This window comes from Meriones unguiculatus, chromosome 6 (assembly GCF_030254825.1).
Source record: "Meriones unguiculatus strain TT.TT164.6M chromosome 6, Bangor_MerUng_6.1, whole genome shotgun sequence".
In the NCBI taxonomy this organism is placed as follows: Eukaryota; Metazoa; Chordata; class Mammalia; order Rodentia; family Muridae; genus Meriones; species Meriones unguiculatus.
In genome coordinates, this window is record NC_083354.1 from 42,042,072 (window position 1) to 42,066,417 (window position 24,346).

At 47.0% G+C, this 24,346-nt stretch overlaps 2 protein-coding genes across 4 annotated transcripts; one reads left to right on the forward strand and one right to left on the reverse strand.

The window, feature by feature from the left end:
* Nucleotides 1-11,688: 11,688 nt before the first annotated feature.
* Nucleotides 11,689-13,575, forward strand: Camp (cathelicidin antimicrobial peptide). 2 transcript variants are annotated; one of them, XM_021662017.2, is made up of 4 exons: nucleotides 11,689-11,888; nucleotides 12,417-12,524; nucleotides 12,668-12,739; nucleotides 13,357-13,575. In XM_021662017.2, exons 1-4 carry the CDS (start codon nucleotides 11,691-11,693, stop codon nucleotides 13,516-13,518), a joined length of 540 nt encoding a protein of 179 aa, XP_021517692.1. In that variant the 5' UTR covers nucleotides 11,689-11,690; the 3' UTR covers nucleotides 13,519-13,575. The 2 variants fall into 2 exon arrangements, with proteins under 2 accessions (XP_021517692.1, XP_060241215.1); XM_060385232.1 differs by having other exon boundaries at nucleotides 12,417-12,467.
* Nucleotides 13,576-15,737: 2,162 nt separating this feature from the next.
* On the reverse strand, nucleotides 15,738-23,831 carry Nme6 (NME/NM23 nucleoside diphosphate kinase 6). Of its 2 annotated transcripts, none has more exons than XM_060385235.1 (6): nucleotides 23,702-23,831; nucleotides 20,644-20,740; nucleotides 18,706-18,808; nucleotides 17,326-17,365; nucleotides 16,590-16,750; nucleotides 15,738-16,209 (listed from the first exon to the last, which is right to left on the reverse strand). In XM_060385235.1, exons 2-6 carry the CDS (start codon nucleotides 20,731-20,733, stop codon nucleotides 16,043-16,045), a joined length of 561 nt encoding a protein of 186 aa, XP_060241218.1. In that variant the 5' UTR covers nucleotides 20,734-20,740; nucleotides 23,702-23,831; the 3' UTR covers nucleotides 15,738-16,042. The 2 variants fall into 2 exon arrangements, with proteins under 2 accessions (XP_060241218.1, XP_060241216.1); XM_060385233.1 differs by lacking the exon at nucleotides 23,702-23,831 and adding an exon at nucleotides 22,954-23,685.
* Nucleotides 23,832-24,346: the final 515 nt, after the last annotated feature.

Here is a 24,346-nt window from a genome sequence, read left to right on the forward strand (position 1 = left end):
CAAGGCTTGCCACATTCAAGCCCTGCCCTCACTGGAGTTTTAATCCGTCAGCCTTGAAGAATGTTTTAGGAGAGTGTGGCTTTCTGCTGGAAACTAGTTCTCATCCTCATTGTTAAGTGTCTGCTCTGGGATGCCAACATTTTCTAGCAGAAGCCCATGTTCTTTTTTTGTTTGTTTGTTTGTTTGTTTCTGCTTTTTCCAAACAGGATTTCTCTGGGTAGCCTTGGCTGTCCTGGAACTCACTCTTTAGACCAGGCTGGCCTTGAACTCATAGAGATCCGCCTGGCTCTGCCTCCCAAATGCTGGGAGCCTCTGACCAGGGTGCTGGAAGTTAAACTCAGGTGCTTTGGAAAAGCATATGTGCTCTCAAACAATGAGCCATCTATCTCTTCAGCTTCCCAAGTGACCAAAGTGACACACACGATCCTCCTCCCAGAGTGAGAGATTTTAAGTATCTACCATTGTGCCCAGTCTTAGACAGGCTGAGGCCCAAGGCTTTTGACCCAACACCAAGTATTTCACAGCAAACAACCTTCCTCCCAGCTTTATCTCTTCTTTGTCTTACGAGCCTCCGGCACCAGGAATCCCCTCTTTCTCCAGAAATCCTTGGCCTTTAGCTCTCCCTGCTGTCATAATTCACATGGCCTGGGTAGAACCCTCCCCTGACATCAAACACTCTATTCCCTGTTTTAAATATTTCCTCCTTTACACTTGTTTCAATAGCCCCACTGTTCCATTCATCCATTACCTCATTAACTTGTTCTGCTAACGTCTAGGAGCTGTTTTTCTCTTGGTGGTGCTGGGGGTCAAACCCAGAGCTTAGTGCTGCCTGGGGTTGCTCTGGAGCTGAACTGCACCACAGCTCTGTCGGGTGCCTCCTGAGACAAACTCAGTGCTTGAAGCGAAGAAGCTATGATTCTTGCCCTCTGTAGCCCAGTCTTCAAACTCTAGCAATCCTAGTCCTCTGCCTCCTGAGTGCTGCATTACAGGTGTGAGCCACCTGTGAGCTTTAGGTCTAAATAAAGGGCAAAAGGGTAGAGAGATGGCTCAGTGATTTAGAGCACTGACTGCTCATTCAGATGAGCTGGGTTCATTTCCCAGCACTCACATGGCAGCTCACTGCCATGTCCACAGCTCCAGACCCAGGAGCAGTGATACCCATATGTATTAGACAAACACTCAGACACATAAAATAAAGATTAACACAATCTCAAAAAATTTTAAATAGGAGGCAAGAGATGTATACAATTTAATGGTCTGAGTCAAGGAAGGCCACTGCAGCTGAGCATCAGGATCCCTTATCTCTCTATCTATCTATCTATCTATCTATCTATCTATCTATCTATCTATCTAGAATTGGGGACAGAATCTCACTATGGACTTCAGGCTGGGCTGAAACTTGCCATTTAATACCAGGCTGGCCTCAAACTCACAGAGACCTGCCTGCCTTTGCCTCCTGAGGGCTTCAAGCCTTCTTTCACCTTGCCCAGAAGGATCCTTAGAGTAAAGCAATTATCACCATAATGGTTGTGTTTATTGGAGGAATGGTAGGGACCAGAAGGAAGGGTAGAAGGAGAAGCCTTTGGGGAGGGAAGGGTGACTTCCTAGAGCGGACAGAACAGAGCTGTTGAAACTGGAAGGTATGAGTGCCTAGGAAAAGGTCACGTGAGGGTGAGGATAGCTCCCTAAGGAGCAGAGAGACCTTTAGCTGCTGCAGAAGCAAAAGGAATGTGGCTCTGGCTGAGGTCTACAGAGCTGCCCCGGAGAGGAGCTGTGAGGCAGAGAGCTGGAGGAAGAGATGGTTCTTGAAGGGCTTAGGTCTTGCTAAGGGGTTTGGCAGCAAAGGGTTTGGCGATGGTTGATAACAAGATCTATTTTGTTGTGGGGTTGTGAAAGGGGGAAGATCTGAGAAACCAGCTGAGGGCTGTCCCAACTGGGAGATCCTGAGCCTGAGGCCTCGGGGACAGGAGGAAGGGAGTAACCTCTGGAGTCTTTGAAGATAAATTTCTTTGGATTTTTAAAAAGCTTTTTGCTCTGATTTGTTTTTGTCTTGGCTCTTGATAACTGAGAGGTGAGGTGGGAAGAGGAGGGAGGAGTCTTTTTTAAAAAAATAATTTTCAGAATGTGACTCAAACACTTGGTAACACTTCACCAAAAACTGACCTAATTCCTGCAGGGTTGTATGATTTTTGACCTAGGGTCATATATGTACCACAGGCTGGTCTTGAACTCCAAAGATAGTTGAGGATGCACACCTTTGAAGTCCTGATCTCCACTTCCTGTCTGCTGGGATGCCTGCTGTCACCTGGTTTCTGAGAGGGAGCTGAGAGTTTAGGGGTGGTACTAAGAATGGAGATTTAGAGTCAGTTAGCATTTGAAAGGAGAAAATACAAAGGAAGTTTTGGGAGACAGGATCTAGGGAGCATTGAGGAATAGATGTCTCAGGGTCTGTCCAGGGAGCAAAATTTAGGAAAGAAACTGTCAGGGCCAGGGCGGGGTGGGGATGGAGAGTCCAGTTTGAGACTCAGGTAAGGAATTCAGAGCTAGCAACCTGGGAGGCAAAACGATTTCTGTGAGTTTGAGGCTAGCCTGGGCTACATTGTGAGTACCATTCTAGCCTTTGCTGCCCCTTAAGACCCTGTTGACAAAAACCAAAAGCAGTAGCAGCCTCCTAAGTGCTTCAGTTTAAGGGTGTGCCTGGGCACCCTGTTTTGTTTTGTTTTGTCTGTTTGTCTGAGTGGGTCTCTTCTATGTAAATAGCTCTGGCTGTTCTGAGCCTCAAACTCAGAGATTCTGCCTCTGCCTTCCAAGCGCTGGCATTAAAGGCATATACCATCATGCCTGGCCCTGGCCACACTTAATTTATGTATGAAAATATTTATTTATGTATTTTATGCACATGAGTGCTCTATCTGCATGTACACCTGCAGGCCAGAAGAGGGAATCAGGTCCCAGTGTAGATGGTTGGGAGCCACCATGTGGGTGCTGGGAGTTGAACTCAGGACCTCTGGAAGAGCAGCCCCTAATATTTATTTATTTATTCATTTATTTATTTATTTATTTATTATCTATTTATTTTTGTTACGTGTGGATGTATGTATCATGGTGGAGGTGGAGGTAACATGTGGAGGCCAGAGGGCAACTTGAAAGAGTCAAGTCCCTCCTTCCATTATTTTAGTCCCAGGAATTAGACTTGGGTTGGCAGGCTGGACAACAGGAGCCTTTCTTCCTCAGCTGTCTCACCCTCTCCATTTCTTCCTTCCTTTCTTCTTTCCCCCCTTCCTTCCTCTCTTTCCCTCTCTCTCTTTCGTCATTTCCTTCTTCACTTTGTATGTGGAGGTTCATACATGTCTCTCATACTATGCATATATCAGATAACCCCTCAGTTATCTTCTTCCATTGGGGGTGTCCTGAGGATCAGACTCAAGCTGTCCAGCTTGGTTGCTAGTACCTTTACCTGCTGAACCAATACTACCCCCCTCCCGCTTTTTTTCTTCTCTCTCTTTTTTAAGACATAGTGTCTAGCTCAGGCTGGCCTTGAATTCCCTGTGTATTTAAGGGTGACACTGAACTTCTGATCCTCCTGTCTCTGCCAACTGAGTAGAGCACATGTGACCTGTGGCCCCAGTGTGCTAGGCAAACACTACCATCTGAGCTATAGCTCCAGCTCAGCGTCTGTCTGTCTGTCTGTCTGTCTAGCTGTCTCCTCTGAGGCAGGCTCTCACTATGTAACTCTAGCTGATCTGGAACTTGCTACTTGCTCTGTAGACCACACTGGTCTGGGACTCTCAATGATTGTTCTGCCCAAGTACATACTATTTCTTTTCTTTTCTCTTTTTAAAGAATTTTATGTGTCTGAGTATTTTGCCTGGATGTGTGCCTGAGCAGCATATCATGCCTGGCACTTGCTGAGGTCAGAAGAGAATGTCAGATCTGGAATTACAGATGGCTGTGAGCTGCCAAGTGGGAGCTGGGCGTTGAACCTGGGTCCTCTGGAAAATCATCCAGTGCTGTTAACTTCTGAGCCATCTCCTCATCCCCACATTCTGTTGACGTGGGTACTGGTTATTCGGATTTCTTCCAACTGTGGGAATTCACTGAGATTTACATATATATATTGTTCTCTATCTTGTACTGATGGCTTTAAACAAAAACAAATGGGGTAGAATTTAGAGAAGAGCAGGCTCATGCAGCCTTCTGATGGTTGGGACACTATGATGTCATTTACAAAGTTCACATTCAAAAACTGCATAATCAAGTTAAAAAAAATCATTTTAAAGTCGTGGTGGTGGCACACACCTTTCATCCTACCACAGAGACAGGCACATCTCTTAGTTCAAGGCCGGCCTGGTCTATAGAGCAAGTTCCAGGACAGCCAGCACTACACAGAAGCCTGTCTCAAAACAAACGAACAAACAAACAAACAAACAAACACCTCCTCTTGACGCTATTTCCCTTTCTGCCTTATTTCCCCCTTTCTACATGGCTAGGAACATGGCTCAGACACAGAGAATGCTCGACACTCAGGCTCAATCCTTAGAACACTCTTTCCTCAGCTGTCTCTGTAATTTTTCTCATTTCCTCTTGAGCCCAATCTAGTCAAACATTCACCATCTCCACTGGGTGGAAACAGCCTTTGTCACATTCTCCAGGGGCCTTCATTCGGTGAATTCAGCAGGCGATCTGCGGTCTGGGTCTTACTTCATCCAGAGGCCACCATTAGAATAGCTGACCACTTCCTGCATCTGCTTGGCCTTGTTCCCACGACACTGCTCTCCAGATTTCATTCCTCAGAACAAAATCAGGCTTTTAGAAGGGACATCCTAGAGAGAGCCCTTTGGCTTCTCCAGGGTAAGAATCAGGTTTAGGGGAGAAGATAGTCTTGGGCTTTCTGGAGGAGTTGGGGTGATCTGTGGGGCAGCATGGCCAGCAACAGCCTAAGCCTGGCTCATAGCAACCAGGAGAAATGTTTGTGTGGTGAATGAGGACCAAATGAGAAAATAGTACGCTGAAGGCAGTGGGTTTATAAGGGTCTCTGAAGAGCTACTGCCCTTCCTGTGTCTTCCTTGGGAAAGACAGACTGACTCTCTAGGTCTCTTTTCCAGCTGAGAGTGAGATCTTTTCCTTAGACCCAGGAAGACCACCAGAGGGCGCTTGTTCCCCACTGTCGAATATTCCTTTCTCTGGTTGAAAACTGAGTCCCTCTCTGAAAAGACAGCTGTAGTTAGAACGGCTTGGGCTGAAACCCAAGGGCATGCATGTATGGGAAAATAAATGTCCACAGATTACCGGGAACTGGGTTCAGATCTCATTCATGGAGAGTCGAGCTCAGGGCTAGGAACTCTACGGCTGTATTGTTCACGTCTGCTGGCCATTCATCTTAGGTGGCAGCACCTTGACTGACCACCTTGGTCTGTTTTGCCCAAGTCCACCCATTCAAGGCTCTAGCAAGAGAAGGCATGTAGTGTGCATGCTTTTTACAAGTGTGCACTTGCCTAGCATGTGAGGCTCTGAGTTCAATTCCTAGTCATGAAAAAAGAAGTCGGGGGCTGGAGACATGGCAGATAAGAGCACTGTCTGCTCCTCCAGAGGTCCTAAGTTCACTTCCCGGTAACCACACGGTGGCTCACAACCATGTGTATGGAATCTGATGCCCTCTCCTGGCCTGCAGGCACAGATGCAGATAGAGCGCTCATACATAAAAGAAATAAATAAAATCTTAAAAACAAAAAAAAAGGAAAAAGAAAAATGAAGTCCGAACACAGCCTACTCTTTTGCTGGCCCTCTGTCCACCCTGCCTCATGCTAACCCAGTGTGGAGGTTGTGACACTGTACTCAATATCCTACTGAAAAATGTAGTGTCCAGTAGTGAACATTCTGGGGGAGGTGATTCTCCAGTGCGCAAAGGTGATGAGGTCTAGAACAGGGAATGGAGGCCATTGCCGATAAAGACTCGATCTCCAGGGCTCTTCATTCCTTTTTCTTTCCTTCCTTCTACTTCCCTTCCCTTCTCCTTTCTCTTCTATTTTCTCCTCTTCTCTTTTTTCTTTATGCATTCCTAAAACAGGATCTTGCTATGTAGATGAGGCTAGCCTCCCAGCTCATATGATCATGACTCAGGCTCTCAGTGCTGAGATTACATAGTTGAGGAACTACAGCCATCAAGGGATGAATTTTCTTGTAGTTTTCTGGTGTACTTCTAAAAGTCGTAGGTCCTGGGAAGCAGCTGAGGACGCCTCAGCTTCACAACTTGTGCTTGGGTGCTAAGTCCCTGCCCCACAATGCACTTAGAAGAAGGCCAATATGTGCTGGGGATGAGGAGGAGGAAACTGGGCCTTGTGCTGTCTTCACTGTGCCATTGTCTTTCTCAATCCTTGGCCTTGGTAGGTGACATGGTTTCCTGGGGCTTCCTCCTGTCCCCTCTCTGTTTCTTCATCTGCCCATAGCTGGTTGACAAATGTTTGCTTTCAGTGAGGTGGGAGGGAAAAGGGAATGGCAAGGTCGGGGTGGGACCTGCTCTTTTATATTCTTTTTCTTTCTTTTTTTTTTTTTTGAGACAGGGTTTCTTTGTGTAGCCTTGGCTGTCCTGGACCTGTGTACTCACAGAGATCCACCTGCCTCTGCCTCCTGAGTGCTGAAGTTAAAGGTGTGCACCACTGTGCCCAGCTCCCTTTGTATTCTTTTTTTTTAAATTTTATTTATTTTTATTTCATGTGCATCGGTGTTTTGCCTGCATGTAAGTCTGTGTGAGGGTGTCAGGTCTCCTGGAACTGGAGTTTCAGACAGTTGTAAATTGCCATGTGGGTGCTGGAAATTGAACCTGGGCCCTCTGGAAAAGCAGTCAGTGTTCTTAACCGCTGAGCCATCTCTCCAGCCCTCCCTTTGTATTCTTCAGCAGTGCCTTCCTCAGAAGGGACTGAGGCTGGCTCTTTGACATCTTTTAGGCATGTTCTGTGGAAAGGGGAAGCTCTGAGAAAATCAGGGACCAATAGAGAGAAACACTTTCCTTTTCTGCAGCATCCCTCAGGCTCTTTAAGGAGCTGTGTGTCGAGAGAAGCTGAGAAATAGCAAAGGTCACTCACAGAATTCCTTGTGCTTTGCAGAGAGAACCCTGCTGCATGGAGCAAGGCCTGAGGAGCTCCTGCTTCATCCAGTATCGGCCCCTTCTCGTTTCATGGAGTTACAAAGCAGGGTGAACTTGTGCTGGGCCTCAAGGGATTACAAGGGAGCATCACCTTTCTTAAAACCGTAATTTAATTTATTGTTTTGTTTTATTAAAATAGAATCTCATGTAGGTTAGGCTGTTCTCAAATGCACATTAGAGGGCCTTTGCTTCTTTTTTTTTTTGTTGTTCTGTTTTGTTTTGCTTTTTTTGAGACAGGGTTTCTCTTCGTAGCCTTGGCTGTCCTGGACTCGCTCTATAGACCAGGCTGGCCTCGAACTCACAGAGATACACCTGGCTCTGCCTCCCTGAGTGCTGGGATTACAGGCCTGTACTGCTGTGCCAGGGCTCGGATGATTCATTTCCAATGATGCTTCTAACCAACTTAGTTCCAGTTACAAATGAACAGAAAGCACTAAACCCCTGCTAATGCCTTAATCCAGCTGTGTCCCTCAGCCTGAGCTCTGCTAAGCTGTCCCCACCCACCCAGAGATGCTTAGAGGAGAGAATTGCTAACAGCCTAGCTTGCCTGTAAGGTCATGCAACTGATGAGCTTTAAAATAAGCAGTCAGCTCTGGACGGGAGTCATTCCTAGGTCTGCACCAGGGCCCAGAGAGGGAAGGTGTAGGCCTCTGAGACCAGATTTCTGTTTTTGTTTGTTTTGCAAAAGGCTTCTTATAGCTCAGGCTGGCCTTGAGCTAGCCCCTGTTATCGGAGGATGACCTTGAACTCCAGATACTGGTGTGTCTGCCTCCCCAGTTCTTCAGTGACAGGTGTGTGCCACCATGCCTGGCTTGAGAAGGTTGCTCCTGATATTAAGGTTAATTGCATCAGGAAGCCCCTGGGTTAGTAAAGCTCATCTCTGGGGATGTTTGTGAGAGGGCTTCCAGGAAGAACTAACTGAGGAGGGTAGCCCTGTGAGGTGCAATCCTATAGACTGAGGGATCTGGGCTGGGAGATGGCTCAGCAGCTAAGGGTGCTTGTCACCAAGGGCAAGGACCTAAATTAGATTCCTGGAACCCACCTGGAAGAAGGAAAGAACTAATCCAACAAGTTGTCCTCTGCCTTTCATATAGGCACACATACACCTATGCATATGCACACATACTCCTCTCTCCCTCCCTCTCTCTCTCTGCTTCCTGGCTGCCCTGAAGTGAGCTGCTCTCTGCCATGCCTTTCCCACATGATGGCCTGAAAGCATGGACAAAGCTTTCCTGTCTTTAGTTTTTCGCTCAGACAGTTTGTGATGGTGACAAAAAATAAATAAATAAAAATAAATAATTTAAAAATAAAAAAGGATCAAGATGGAGGTCTCGAAGCCAATATGGAGAGGGAAGTGAAGGCACCAGCCAAACAGTTTGGGTGCTGATGTCCTTGGATTGTCCCTTGTCTGCTGCTATAAGGCCTGGTGCAAGGCCTGCTTGACCAAGAGGCCACTGGAGCAACACCTGCACCATGAAACCAGGTTGCACAGAGCCCACTTCTCCTTCCTCCTCCCATGCTGAGTGTGCAATCGGCATCACTCAAGCTGCCACCCTCCAGGGTGTCCTGTCCAAGCCCCTATGAGTCCACAGCATCTGAGGCCAAGAGTTATTTCAGGCACAGCCGTGTGGTCAGTCCCCTGAAGAGCTGGGGCCAGAATCTGCCTCGGGGATTCCAGACGCCCTCCTCCTCTCTCCAGGCTGTGTACTGTACACTCGAACACAGCCTGTACATAGTGTAGGAGAGTGCAGTACTGCCAATTCCAAATGCACGGACGCGTCAGCTGGATAGAAAATCCAAGCCAGCTGTGTTGGTGCTCACCTGCAGTCCCAGCACTAGGGGAGGCAGGGGCAGGCGGATCTCTGTGAGGTTGAGGCCAGCCTGGTCTACAAAGTAAACCCAGGACAGCTAAGGTTAAGGTTACACAGAGAAACCCTATCTGCAAAAACAAAACAAAACAAAATTTTAAAAAGAAAATCCAAAGAATTCCTGTCTTTTTTTTTTTAAGGTTTATTTATTTTATTATGCATACAATGCTTTGCCTACATGTACACCTAAACACCAGAAGAGGGCGCCAGATCTCACTGGAGATGGTTGTGAGCCACCATGTGGTTGCTGGGAATGGAACTCAGGACCATCTGGAAGAACAAGCAATGTTCTTAACCTCTGAGCCATTTCTCCAGCCCCAAGAGCTCCTGTCTTGATGCTTTAGATAACCGCTTTCCTGATACTTGTAATTTATGATAATTTTAAAGTACATTACTTTATTTATTGGAACACGCGTGTGTCTCCACGCGTCCATGTATGCCGTGGTTTAAGTGTGGAGGTAAGAGGACAGCTTTGGGGAATTGTTTTTCCATCAGGGTTCCAGGGACTGAACTCTAGTCATCAGGCTTTGAAGCAAGTGTCTTTACCTGCTGAGCCGTCTCTCCAGCCTTAAGAATGTGTATGGGAGCTTCGCCTCCTCGTCTGTACATTATGCGCCATATATGTCAGCACACTGTACGCATACAGTGCCCATGCAAAGAGGTCAGCTGATCTCCTGGAACTGGAGTTACACAGAGTTGTGAGCTGCCATGTGGGTGCTGGGAGCTGAACCTGGGTCCTCTGGAAGAGCAGCCAGTGCTCTTAACTGCTGAGGCGTCTCTCCAGACCCCTGTGATTTATCATTTTTTTTAAAGCATTTTATGGAGATGGAGAGTTAAGAGTTAAGAGTGTGTTCTGCTCTTACAGGGGACCCAGGTTCAGTTTTCAGACCCCACAAGGCAGATCACATGATTGTCTGTGACTCCAGTTCCAGGGAACTGGACTTGCTCTTCTATAGGTACTGTAGTGCACACAGGCTTGTGTGAGTGTGAGAATGTGTGTGTGTGTTTGTGTGTGTGTATGGTAATAAACGCTCATACGCATAAAATAAAAATAAATCGTTAACTCAGGAGGCAGAAGTAGGTGGATCTCTGTGAGTTCAAGGCCAGCCTGGACCTCAGAGTGAGTTCCAGGACAGCCAAGGCTACACAGAGAAGCCCTGCCTCTAAAAAAAACAAAATAACAACAATAATTTTTGTGAGACTGGCTTATTTTATGTTTGTGTGCATGCTATAGTATGTATGGGAGCAAAAGCACAAATTGCTTTCAGGAGGTGGTGCTCTCTCTGCCATGTGGGTTCAGGGACTGAACTCAGATAATCAGACTTGAAGCAAGCATCTTTACCTGCTGAATCATCCTGCCAGACTAAAACATTTTTTAAATTTATACACAATGTAATTATAGGGTACAAAATAAGTGTTTTGATTGACACATCTATCAATCTCTAACTTTTCTTTTCTTTTCTTTATTTTTTTAAGATAGGATTTCTCTATGTAATAGCCTTGGCTGTCCTGGACCTCTCTTTATAGATTAGGCTGGCCTCAACTCACAGAGATTCTCCTAACTCTGCCTTCTGAATGCTGGGATTAAAGGCATGTGACACTTCACCCAGCCTTTAACTTTTCCTTTTTTTTTTTTTTTTTTAAGATGAAAAGGTATGTTTATTATTGGATCTTTTTTTCACTTACAAGCTTTATTATGAAAAACTTGGAAAAAATCAGTTTTTAAACTTTTCAAAAACAACACCACCACCTGTCAAATGAATGATGTTCTTGTTTGCTTTTCTGTTGCTATGGTCAACACCATGACCAAAAGCAGCTGGGGAGGAGAGTTTATTTCATCTTATAGTTAACCATCCGTCCTGATTCCTTTTTCTTTTTTCTTTTCTTTTGCATTGGTGTTCTGCCTGCATGTATGTCTGTGTGAGGGTGTTGGCTCCCCTGGAACTGTAGTTACAGACAGTTGTGAGCTGCCTGTGGGTGCTGGGAATTGAACCAGGGTCTTCTGGAGGAGCAGCCAGTGTTCTTAACCTCTGAGCCATCTCTCCAGCCCTCTTAACCATTTAGCATGGAGGAACCCAGGGCAGGAATCAAAAGGCAGAAACACAAAGCAAAGTCCATGGAGGAATGGTGTTTATTGTGCCTCCAAACCCTTCAATGCTCTGAGGATTGGATCCACAGAACAGGGTGTTGTGGCCTTGAATGGCAGGGGCAACTTCTCCCTTGGGTCTCTGGGTGGGGTGGCTACTGTCACTTACTCATCAAAGGCCAAATGTCCACTGAGAGTCAGACAATGCCTACAGCTGGAGATTTAGCAGTGATCACTAGACTTATTCCTAAGGAATAGACACTTAGGGCAGTCATGGGCTTTCTTCCTTTCTTGGGATCTTTACCCTATTGAGCAATACTGGATATGACTGTCCCCCGTGGGGCCCAGAAGAAGCAAAGTCATGTCAGGAAGATGGGGAAATTATTTCTCCATTTGGCATGTCAGACCGACTTCACTCATTGTCAAGAGGTTCATGAGGCAGCAAGAGTCTGAAGCAAGCCCCAGTTCCTACACACGCTGGCAGACAGCCAGAGGCAGGGTTGGTCAGGAAGGCTTTTGGTTGGGTTTTGCATCAGGCTCAGGATGTGCATAAAAGAACCTCTCAGGGCCTGGGGAGGCAGTCTTGGGAATCATGCAAACACAGAGGGGCATCTCCTCCCTGCAGTGGTGGCTATCACTGCTGCTGCCACTGGGCCTGGGGTTGCCTCCAGCCATCTCCCAGACCCTCAGCTACAGGGAGGCTGTGGTCCGTGCTGTGGATGACTTCAACCAGCAGTCCCTGGACACCAATCTCTACCGCCTCCTGAACCTGGATTCTCAGCCTCAAGGGGTGAGGTTGGGGAAGAGCAAGCTCTAATCCAAGGCGCCTCCTCCTTTTAGTATGGTCTCCCTAGATCCTAGATCCAGGTCTCTTTCCAGACTGCCAGCTTTCAGCCTTGGAATACCTGGCAGAAGCACCCTCCACCCCATGATGCCTGGGACCTCCATTCCAGGGGCGAGGGTGGAGTCATTGGCCCCAGAAATTGGCTTTCTTTGCTCTAAGTTTTTCCCATATCCAGTGAAGGACTCTGCCTAGCCTTGCAGTCCCTAAGGCTCCTCTAGGAAGGCCCTGGTTTCCCTCTCCATTTCCTGAAGGGGAGGTATTCTTCATTAAAGCTGCCTGAGGCTGTTCCCGCTCACTGTATGTGGGGGGAAGAAGGAAGGGTTCTTTTTCTCCTCCTGTACCCCAGCACTAGGTCTTGTTTCGGCACCTAGCATGTAGTGCTGGGAGGTTGCTCTTTTAGCGCATGTCAGGAGACTGATCCTTGATGTTGAGAATGGGCCTGGGACAAGTCTCCCTACTTTCTCCCCTGAACAGGATGAAGATCCAGCTACTCCAAAGTATGTGAGGTTCCGAGTGAAGGAGACGGTGTGTGACAAGGCATCGGGACAGCTCCCTGAGCAATGTAGCTTCAAGGAACAGGGAGTAAGGCAGAGGGCTGGGTGGCCGGTGGGTGCCTCCTGAGGAACTATACAAGGAATCCCCAAGGAATCTTTCCATCCAGCGGGCTAGGGTTCAGAGGTTATGGCGCATGGATTCTACTTTGACCTTGGGCTTCCTCTTCTCAGCTGGTGAAGCAGTGTATGGGGACAGTCAGCCTGAACCAGGACACAGATGCTTTTGACATCAACTGTAATGAGGTAATGGGATGCAAGGGATGGGGAGAGGATGGATCATGGGTTATCCTGAGTGCCGTTATCCTACCCAGAGCAGAGGACACTCCCCTTCATCCCCTTGGCTCCTCCCTTGCACCTGAACTTCAACTCCAGGACTGGTTCTGTCATCCCTTAGAAAAGTGACCTCCAGTCACTCAAGTAAGTGGCTTACTCAGGAGCCAGAAGCAGGAGGATCTCTGTGGGCTGGAGGCCAGCCTCATCTACATAATGAGTCCCAGGCCAGATGTGGCTACAGGGCAACTTGCTAGGGATGTAGATTCTTAGGCCTCATTGAGACTTACTACAATGCCAAGGTAAGGACTTTACGTGGGCTTTAACACACCTTCCTGGATATTCTGAGTGCTGCTAAAGCTGAGGGCATTCTCTTGGGTATGCACTCTCAGACGCTGGAGAGTCCTTTGCCATTCCCAGGCCCCAGTGTTCTCATTTTTCATTGTGGTTAAGGATCTGACTACTTGTTCCAAAGGCTGAAATAAGGTCGAGAGTCTCTTGGGATATCCTGAAGTGTGGCTAGGTGGGGAAGGATCTTGGGTGCCCCTGGGATCAGCCCCACAAGAAACCCCTTTCTTCCTGGTATACAGCCTGGTGCACAGCCCCGGCGGTTCAAGAAAATTGCCAAGAAAGTTGCCCTGCTGGGTGAACTCCTCCAAAAAGGTGGAGCGAAGATTGGTAAAAAGCTTGAGAAAATTGGCCAGAAAATTAAGAATTTTTTTCAGAAACCTGAACTCGAGACAAAGAAGTAGGCCTGCTTTGGCCTGTTTCTAGATTCCAAAAATAATAAACTTGGTGAAGGAAACTTCTCAATGGCTTTTGTAGTCATTCAGTCTTTAACCGTGGAGGCTGCCCTGGTGGTTGCTGGGAAGCAGATTCAGGTCATCTGGAAGAGCTGCCCGTGCTCCTAATCCCTGAGCCGTCTCTTTGGCCTCAACCCCTCCTATTTATTTTATTTTTTCGAGATTGTTTTTCATTTCTCTTGAGTGTGCGAGCATACCTGCACATGCGTGCATACTACAGCACATGTGTGGAGGTTGGAGGACAACTGAGGGGTCAGTGCTGTGGGGCCAGGGAGCACAGGGAGAACAGGCAGCCCAGGCCTCCAGCTTCCGCATCACCAGGCAGCGCCCTGCCGTCAGGACTGCAGCGCAATGTGCCAGTTGGAGAACCTGCAGCGTTAGCTCACGGTTCTCTAAGGGGATTAAGGGCATGGGGCTATGGTTCTGAAGTTGTTACTTTGGGTCTGTGGCTCTAATCAGAGCCTCCAGGTAGCAGACACACTTCCCTGGCTCTGAAGTTTGGTATCCTGTCTCCAGCAGGCTCACAGGGTCCATGGGTGACCAAGGTTTTGACTCCATTTAGTTATCTTGGGGCTTAGTGTCCAGCCCACTCTTGGTCCTGTTGGAACACAGCAATCATGGGGTCCTTTCAGCAACTCTTTCCATAGTCAACACCAGGAATCACCAATTCCCGGAGCTGAACTTCAAGTAGATATTCCCCTAGGAAGAGTCCCAGAAAACAATATCCCGGGGGGCTCAGAAAGAGAAGAAGTCAAGACAAAGTCACTCCAACAGAAAAAAAATGTAACACAAAACCAGGACACAAACCATCACCCATGACCCGTTACCCACCACACCACTCCTTATGACGGAGTTGGGAATTATAGACAGCTGGGTTCTCCACAAAGTCTTATCCTCAGAGTGTCTGTAGAAGCTCTCTCGAGATCTGTCTTCATTTGGCACAGCTCTGACTCCAATAGTTTTGAATTTTCCCCTGTATTTGGTTGGGTCTATCCAGAACTGCTTTCATCTAATTTGAATTGGCCTCATCCCATTTGAGTTCTAACCAGCGCTCTTCATGTTTTAGTGTATAGATTCATCCATTTGAATTTGCCTCTAACTGGACAATCTGATTTGGTCTTGCTTTTATCTTGTTTTGTCTGGTGTTATTCTATTATGTTCATATATTTATTCTGAAGAATATTTTAAAATTGCTTTAAAGCAATCTTAAATTTTAAATTACATTTATTTATTTACTGAGGATGTTCATAACTAATTATGTCTGCAATGATTGCTTGTAAATAAACTCACATTCTGAAATGCTTGGAGTTAGGGATTCAACTTATAAACTGAGGTAGGAAGTACAATTTAAGCCACAACTGCCTGGGATATTGACCTGTATATAATATATCAACTAGGAACAGTGGGATTGATGTTAGATATAGACCTTAGCTTTTAGCAGTGTGCCCAGATCTCAGACCTGGCTGTACTGCTTGGATCTAGGCTTTAGTCCTGGATTTGAACCTCAGATATGGACTTTAGGCCTTAGAGCTTACTCTCACTGCAGAACTTCTACCTTTTTTTTTTTTTTTAAAGATTTTTATTTATTTATTTTATGTATATAAGTGCTCTATCTGCATGTATACCAGTACTCCAGAAGAGGGCATCAGATCCTGGTATAGATGCTTGTGAGCCACCATGTGATTGCTGGGAATTGAACTCAGGACCTCTGGAAGAGCAGACAGTACTCTTAACCACTGGGTCATCTTTCCCACCCCTATCACTTATTTTTTATGTAGACCAGGCTAGCTTTGAACTCACAAAGATCCACTTACCTTTACTTTTGAGTGGGCTGGCATTAAAGGCAAGTGTCACTACATCCCAGAATCTTTATCCTATAACTCAGACATAAGCAAAAGCTTCGTGAACTTGGCAGAGGCACCTTGGTTCAAAGAGAAAATGCCTCTTCCTCAGACACAGCCCTGTGCACTGCTGCACAGCATGGGTTTGAGTCCATGTTCAGTCACTGAATGTGTACATCCATGCTCTACAGAATCAACCCGCTGAGAGATTCTTCTATGATTCTCCCTTCAGTGAGCACAGACCGGAAACCGGGCTTCCAGCAGATGCGATGACTCCAATGAAGGACAAGGAGAAAGCCTGAACAGGAGTACTGCGAGCCTGCAGGATTCAGTAGAACAATTTATTAAGGAAGCCAGGGCAAATGTTGGTTACACAGGCACTGCATTTTCCTGGTCAACAGGTAGGCTCCTTCTTGAGTGAGGATGCCAGTGCTTTGAAAAAAGAGGCATCACCATTCTTCCCGAGCACCCATGAATATTCCATAGAAGAGGTAGATAGAGCTAGACCGCAGCAACTGAACAGTGCTATGCTAGACCTTCCAGCAGGTGGGGGGTCCAACAGACAGACAATGGCTTCAGCCCCCTTCCCTGACCCTAACAGAGACCTGTCCTCAGGAACTAAGGGGACTTTACTAGGCCGGCTTGGGGCCTCCTGTCTCAATTGCACAGTGGATGCCTTCCTCTGGACTGTAGCGTACAGGACCGCAGCGCAGCTGGGGTTCCTCCTCTTCATACCAGCGCTGTTCACTGAAGTCGGGGAAGAAAGCGGCAATCTCTCTGCTGGCGGAAACCACGGAGTCTATAAGGAGAGGAAAGGTAGAGAAGAGCTACTTAGGAGGTTGAGGCAGGAAGACTGCAAGATTGGGACCGGCTTAGGAATCAAAGCAAGACCTTGTCTCAGAAAGTAAGACGAATGAGAGAAGAGGGTTATTACAGGAATGGGGGGTGCAGGCAAGCCAGACACAGTTATCACCAGGTTCAGAGTCTGAACCATTCAGTCCTGGGGCATGTACAGAAAGCCCACAGGCCACATGCCCTAGACAGCTACAAAGAGCCAGAAATACATGGAACAGAGCTCAGTGGAGGGACCCCTGGCTGTCACCATCGCCACATGGCTTCCTCATCTGCCCCAAGACATCCTTCCTCATTTGTGGCTGTGGATGAGAGGTTTAGACTCACCTGAGCCGTGGGTGGTATTTCGGGTGTCAGTGAGGCCCAAGCTCCCACGGATTGAATTTGGGGCCATGTAGCGTGCTCGAAATACTTTAGTGGGTCCCATCAGCGTCCTCCAAAGCTGGATGGCGTCTTTGTGGGCAAGGATATAGGCTCGGATTGGCCCGCTGAGAATAAAAGAAGGGATCTTACCACCCAGGCTAGAACACGCTGGTGAGCAGGGCAAGGGTGAAAGTGAAGTGTACATTCTGAGAGTCTCTTTGCCCTTCTAGTGAGTGCTGACGTTGCTTTCGGGAGGAGGTGATGGGTATAGGCAGACTGCTGATGTGCAAAGGGTGATCAGTGGTGTTGCTAAGCAGCATTCAACAGTGTTTTACCATAGCCCCCGGTCCAGTGACCGCAGGACAGGTGCCCGCTGGGTCAGTGTAGCTCAGTCATGTTTCTTCAGACTTGATAGTGATTACATCTTTAAAAAGTGATAATTGGAATCAGGTGTGGTGGTTCATGCCTGTAATCCCAGCTCTCAGGGAGGCAGAGGCAGGTGGATCGCTGTGAGTTTGAGGCCAACCTGGTCTACAGAGCAAGTCTGGGATAGCCAAGGCTACACAGAGAAACCCTGTCTCGAAAAACCAAAACCAAAAACAACCCCCCAAAAAAGTGGTACGTGAAACGGACACTTCTATTCTTAGAAGAGGAGGTACACCGTAGCATATAGAGAGATTGGGACCAAAATTAGAGGTACCTGGCCATGAACTCCACCAGCCGCTGATAGAAAAAACGCCCTGCAAAGAGAGAACCTCCATGAGGATACTGAGGTGTTTCTTACTTTTCATTACCTGCAATACCACACTGTTTACAGAGAAATAGCAAGAAACTTGGAGCCGGCATTTCCAAGTCTGGATCTAGATTCTGCCACTTACAATCTGTACAGCTTTGGTTGAGTCATTAACCTCACTAATGTGTCTTCCAATTTTGTGTCCTGTGCATATAATATCACCTTGCTATGATTTGGGAAAAATTATTTATATTTTCATTTTGTGTGTGTTCGAGACATGGTCTTTCTACATAGCCCTGGCTGGCATGAAACTATGTACACCAGGCTGTCCTTGAATTCACAGGAGATCCACCTGCCTCTGCCTCCTGAGTGCTGTACATTTTTTTCTTAAAAAAAAATGTGTTCTGTCTTTTTTGTTTTGAGGTCACCTGTGTAGTGCACACCTTTAACCTCAGCATTTAGGAGGCAGAGGCAGGCAGAGCTCTGTGAGTTTGACTGATGCTAGCCTGGTCTATAGGCCAAGTTCCAAGGCATCACATCACAGTGAGACTTTGCCTCAAAAACAAACAAACAAACAAACAAACAAACAACAAACTGCTGCTGGGAAGTGGTGGTGCACACCTTTAAGTCCCAGCCCTGGGGAAGAAGAGGCAGGAAGATCTTTGTGAGTTCCAGGCCAGCCTGGGCTACACAGAGAAACCATCTCTCAATGACACCTCACCCCCCCAAAAAAAAAAAACCCCAAATTTTTTGATAGGGTCAATTGAATACAGTACCTGCAAAAACCAGTGGGGTAGTATCTAGAACACCCCCTGCCACCTCCTTTTCTAAATTTGAGAAAATTAACTGAAATAATGAGCATAATGGAAGTATTTGACAAGATAAATGTTCACTTAGGGTTAATTACTGATATTACCAACACATAATACTGAATTTCTGATTGGGACTATAGGGAGATCTCTTCTAGGAAAAGGAAATACCGATTATCATGAGAGGCCTTGTAGAAATGAGCAGGAAAATACACTCTGGGGAGATGGCTCGGCCAGGAAAAGGCCTGTACTGTAAGCAGGATGACCCGAATTTGACCCCAGAACAAACACACAAAATGCCACGCATGGTGGCACACATTTGCAAATCCAGTGCTTGGGGCAGGTGGATGCGTGGGGCTCAGTGACCAGCAGCCTAGTCTGCGTGTTGAGTTCTAGGCCAGTGATGGGACCCTGGCGGGGTGGGGGTGGGGGAGAATGGAGCCTGTGACTGACACCTAAGATTGTACTTTTGCTCCACATGTAGCAAAAGTGTACCTCACACACACGGGGTGTGTGTAATGCAGACTCCTGGCCTTACCTTCATGCTCTCGGTAAAACCTCCCGGAGTCTTCCTTTTTCCACTTTAGTTCTTTCATCCGTACAATGAGGAACTTGTTCATCAGAATCTGCTGATGAACAGCCTGGAGAAGCAAACACGGCAGAGATGAAAATCAATCAGGACTCCAGCTGTCCAGAAGCAGCACTTGAGGTATCTGTTCTGTTGACGGGTGTCAGGGTTTAGGTACTGAGTGCCCCACCCCCAAGCTCCTGTGTTAAAGGCACTTTGGCAAGGCCATGGAAGCGTTAGAAGATGGGACTTTTCCTGAGGAAGTATAACCAGGAGTGTGCTTCTGAAGGGGACCCTGGAACCTTAGCCTGTCCACTCTTTACAACCCGGAAGTGCTGTGGGCACTTCTCACCAGTGTTTATCCTCAATACAGGCTAAGAGGCAGGACCAAGCAGCTCTGGACTAAAGCCTGTGAACCTTTCAGGCAGATGAATCTTCCCTTCTTTTAAGTGGCAGAAAGCTGACTAACACTGTGGGTCAGGAGAAGGTGAAGTCAGGCAAGGCCAAGACCTCAGTTATGCGGCCAGAGTATGAGCCTGGGGGACATGGGGACAAGAAGTAATGTACCTAGGCCCCATCACCCAGAACACCATACAAGTCTTTTAATGGCCCTCCTGTTTCCCTCCTTCATTCTATACCATCACACTTGATTAAAAACTCTACAACTCCAGCCAGGCGTGGTGATGCCTTTAAACTCTGCGCTCGGGAGGCAAAGGCAGGTGGATCTCTTGTGAGTTTGAGGCCAGCCTGGTCTACAAAGCAAGTCCAGGACAGCCAGGACTAAGCAGAGAAACCCTGTCTCAAAAACCCCAAAACAACAACAAACAAACACCAAAACTTCTACAACTTATTTACATGTCTGGCTCTGGTCAGAAGGTTCTGGGTAGTTTCTACTATGGAACAAAGAGTATGCACTTTAGCCCAGTGGTCAAGGCTGCACTTTCCTTGCCCTCTACCATTTCTCTCTGGTTCCACCATCCCAGGCAGCCATCCCTGCTTTAGCATCTCCCTTCTGATCTCCTGGCATTAATCAATCTTTGCTTATCTTTTGAGGCCTGAGTCCTACCATTCTGGAGTGCTGTGTACTGATCTTCCTGAAGTTTCCTCCGTATCACACACTCTGTAATATTACACATGTGCCTAGTATCTGAGGAAGCCAGAAGAGGGTGTTGGATTCCCTGAAACTGGAATCACAGATGGCTGTGAACCAAAATGTAGGTGCTAGGAACCAAACCCAGATCCTCGGGAAGAGCAGCCAATGCTCTTATATGCTGAGCCATCTTTCCAGCCTGAAATGAGTATTGTTTTAAGCTATCAAATTTGGAAGGTAGCACCTGGTAACTAATATGTATGTATGTATGTATGCATATGTGTATTAGTTAAAACTGATATAATTAAATATATACACATATACGTATTTATATTAGTTTAAACTAATATAACAAAGAGAAAGAGATTGGGAGAGAGAGAATGAGATTAGAGATTTTTTTAATTGGGGTTGGGTACGGTGGCACACATCTTCAATCCTAGCACTCTGGGGCTGGAGAGATAGCTCAGAGGTTAAGAGCACTGAGTGTTCTTCCAAAGGTCCTGAGTTCAATTCTCAGCAACCATATGGTGGCTCATAACCACCTATAGTAATATCTGGTGTGCAGGCAGAATGTTGTGTAAATAATAAATCTTAAAAAAAAAATCCTAGCACCCTGGAAGCAGAGGCAGGTAGATTTCTGAGTTCTAGACCAGACTGGTTTACACAGCAAGTCAGGAATCATACTCAGGCCTTTCTAGGCTGAGCAATCAAGATGATCCATCTAGCTCTCAACCTCAGCATCTAACACATGACTGAGCTGTTCGTTGCTGCGAGTGGTCCCATGTCACCTGAAACAGTGCATTAGGGCTCATTCTTACCTCCAGAATCAGAGGGTGGGCAACCGCATCAGGCTTGATCAGCGCCAGTGTGAGCTGGAGAGCCTGAGGACTTCGCAAGATGGAGGTCATCTCACCCCTGCCATCAGAGAGCTGGTTAAGGACCACACGCTGTTGGGCTCTAAGCCCTTTCAACCCTGGAAGCCATGTGGCCTTGCAAGCCAAGCCGGGCTTCACCTCTGACACTCACAGAGCATCTGACTGTTATACTGTGAGGCTGTATATGACACCTAGACACTTGCCTATTTGCAGTCATGAAATGGTAGAGGGGACACTCAGGTCACCCTGTGAGACATACATATAGTTTATGCAAGTATATGGGCGCTGGGGAGTTCTCCACGAAAGAGATATGTAAGTTGAAACACAGCTGCTTTGTCAATACTTTCATATCTTCTAAAGTCTTTTGTAGTTTAAACACGGTTTATGAAGTCTACTCTTGAAGAGCCTAGCTGTAAGACTACAATGAGTGTCTTTTATTTTTTTTCCTGTTTTTTTCACAACAGGATTTCTCTGTGTAGCTTTCGCTGTGCTGGAACTCAACTCTGCAGACCAGGCTGGCCTCAACTCAGGAGATCTGCCTGCCTCTGCCTCCTGAGTGCTGGAACTAAGGGTGTGCACCACCAATGTTTGGCTTGATTTGTAAGGCCCTATCCCATACCAGTCTCCCATCCATGGTAGAGTTGGTAGATTGACAAAACAATTAGGCTGCCACTGGATAATAAAAGGGCTTCATGGCCACACATCATCTCTTATCTACCCTGCCTAAATCACATCTGCTAACACACCCAGCTGTCCTCAGTCCCCAGACTTACACAATGGCAAGGCTATGGCCTGGCTGAGCCTCTGTGCATCTAAAGAGCTTGGATAGTATGTGGCACAAGGAGGCTCAGTAAGTGTTACTGATCAAATGACAGCATAATCTTATTTCTATTCAACTTTATGTTCTCAGTGTTCAAATGATGTCAGAAAGTTCAGCCAGGCCATGGTGGCGAACACCTTTAATCCCAGCTCTGGAGGCAGAGGCAGGGGGAAATCTCTGAGTTCAAGGCCAGCTGGCTATTCTACAGGGCATGTTCCAGTATAGCCAGGGCTACACAGAGAAACCCTATCTCAAAAAAACAACCAACCAACCAAACAAACAAAAAAAGTTCAATAAATAATTATGAGTAAGGCATAGTAGAACCCATCTTTAATTTCAGCACTCAGGAGGCAGAAACAGGTGGATCTTTGTAAGTTTGAGGTCAGCCTGGTCTACAGAGTGAGTTCCAGGATATTCAAAGACTTGGCTAACAACCAGAAGTCTCTTTCAACTGTGAAATTCTACTTATATGTGAGAAACCAGCTGGGTGAAGAGGCACAAACCTGTAATTCTAGCACTTAGAGACTGACCATACAGACCAGACTATAGGGCCAGACCCTAAACCAAACCATACCAAAACAAGCTGTGGTCTCAAAATATCATCTCTAACTTAACAAGCTCAGAGAAGGTGTCCAGGGACACATAGTAGGCACAGTCAGGTAATGTCCTCATTACTTTTAGCCTGAACATAGCTTAGAATCATGGTAGTAGTGCCAGGGTATGGCCGTAACAAAGATACTATGCGGAGGTCTCTTCTATGCATGTCTTCTTTACACTTTTTTTTTTTTTTTTTTTTGACAGGGTTTCTCTGTGGAGCCTTGGTTTTCCTGGACTCTCTTTGTAGACCAGGCTGGCCTCAAACTCAACAGCCATCCACCTGCCTCTACCTCCTTGAGTGATGGGATAACAGGTGTGTGTCACTGCGCCCTGGCTTCTTTACAGTTTATCACTGGGTGTTCCATTCAAACTGTGTAGTCAAGCCCGATCTAACCAGAACAGGAACAGCACAGCAGCCTGACCTAATAATATTACAGGTGATAACATGGCATTGTTGCCAATTATACAAGGGGATGTCCCTGAGGCCTCCAGTTCTCACTCTCCACCTCCACACTATTACCAAGTTCTAAAAAATCTTACCCATACAATACATCTCAAAGTCCACAGAAATCTTTTCTTTTTAACTACCCTTTTATCCCTTTGTCCTGGACTTGTGTGACACCATCCTCAATGGTTTCTAAGTTTTTACTCTTGCCACTCTCCAAAGCTGTTCTTCAGCGGCTACTGTAACAAAAGCTAATCCCAGTCTCCTCCTTAACGATCTACAGGATACTCTGACCTCCGAAGACCAAGACCCTCGCATAGTCTCCCAGACTTTAACCTGCTCCTGTTCCTGGGCGTGTCTCTGGCTTCATCAGGAGCCCCACAACCCTTACCTCTTTTGCTCCGGTTTCATAGGCTTTTTCTTTCTGGCCCACCAACCTTAGTTAAGGAAGTGTGTCCCCCTCCCCGCAGTGTGCTTCCTCTGGTTCTCTTCTATTTGTCCATTTGCGCTCAGCTTACTTCTTCAGTCAGACCTTCCCCGGGCTTTCTTTGGTTACATATTCCCCAATTAAAGGCCAGCTTCAAGAAAGCAGGAGTCTGTTTGGCTCGCCATCCTCACCTTACTCCCTAGGACGTACTAGGGTGCCTAGTACACACCTGGTTTCCCACAGTATTTAGCTGGATGAATCAGAGCATGAACCCGACCCAGCCATCCCAAATCCAGGCTGCTAAGGGGTCTCCGGGAAGGACAGGAGACCTGTAGAGAGTGTGTGGTTTCTCTGTTAGGTTAGGGGCGTTTTGGCTACTGATTTACAAGAAAATGCTGTCATGCTAAGAAAGCAGCTTAACTTAAAGGTCACCGTCTCAGACAGTTACACATTTTACAAGTTGTACTGCCAACTGAGAAGGCCACTTCTTTTTTTTTTTCCCGTTCCCACTCTGGTACTTGCTACCCGCAACTCCACGTTAGCCCCACTTGTGTGGCCACGCCCTCACCCCGCCAAGCCCTGGCTCCCGACCCGCCTACTACCCCCATATTCTAGGCCACAAGCTACACGTCCTGGGCTTCTCTACTACGGGCCAAAGCCCACCCCAGACTCAGCTAGGCCCGCTCCAGCGCGGCCCGGGCTCTGGGTTCACCTGGTCCTCCCGCCAACGCTGCAGGCCGCCAGGCACTGAGCTAGCTAGCCTGCGGGGGCCTTTGGGGTCCTTCAGGCACGCGGCCGGGCAGCCCTCCTCCGGGCCTACGGTCTAGCGCGGCGGTAAACTTGAGTGACGTGACCGAAGCTTCCTTATTTAACTTCAGTGATTGGATGCACGGACGTCGCACTCCGAAGGAAGGCAGGCAGCTTGTCTACATAAAGTATCTTCCTCAGGAAAGTCCATTCCTTTGATTTTTAAAAAAACTTAGTGGTTTTTTTTTTTTTTTTTTTTTTTTTTTTTTTAATGTTAGGTGTAAGAGTGTTTTGCCTGAATGTATGTGCCCCCACGTGCGTACCTGGTGCCCATGGTGCCAAGCGGAGGGCGTTGGATCTTCTGGAACTGGGGTTAAAGATGGTTATGAGTTTATATGTGGGTTCTGGGAATATAACCCAAGTCCTCACAAAGTTAATAAACTCTAACTAATATTAAAAAAAATAATAATAACCCAGGTCCTCAGGAAGTTTAGAGCAGCCAGTGCTCTAAACTACTGACCCGCCTCTCTAGCGTTAAAAATCCACTTATTTATGTGTATGATGTTCTGTCTGTCTGTCTGTCTGTGCAGCATGTGTGTGCCCAGTGCTA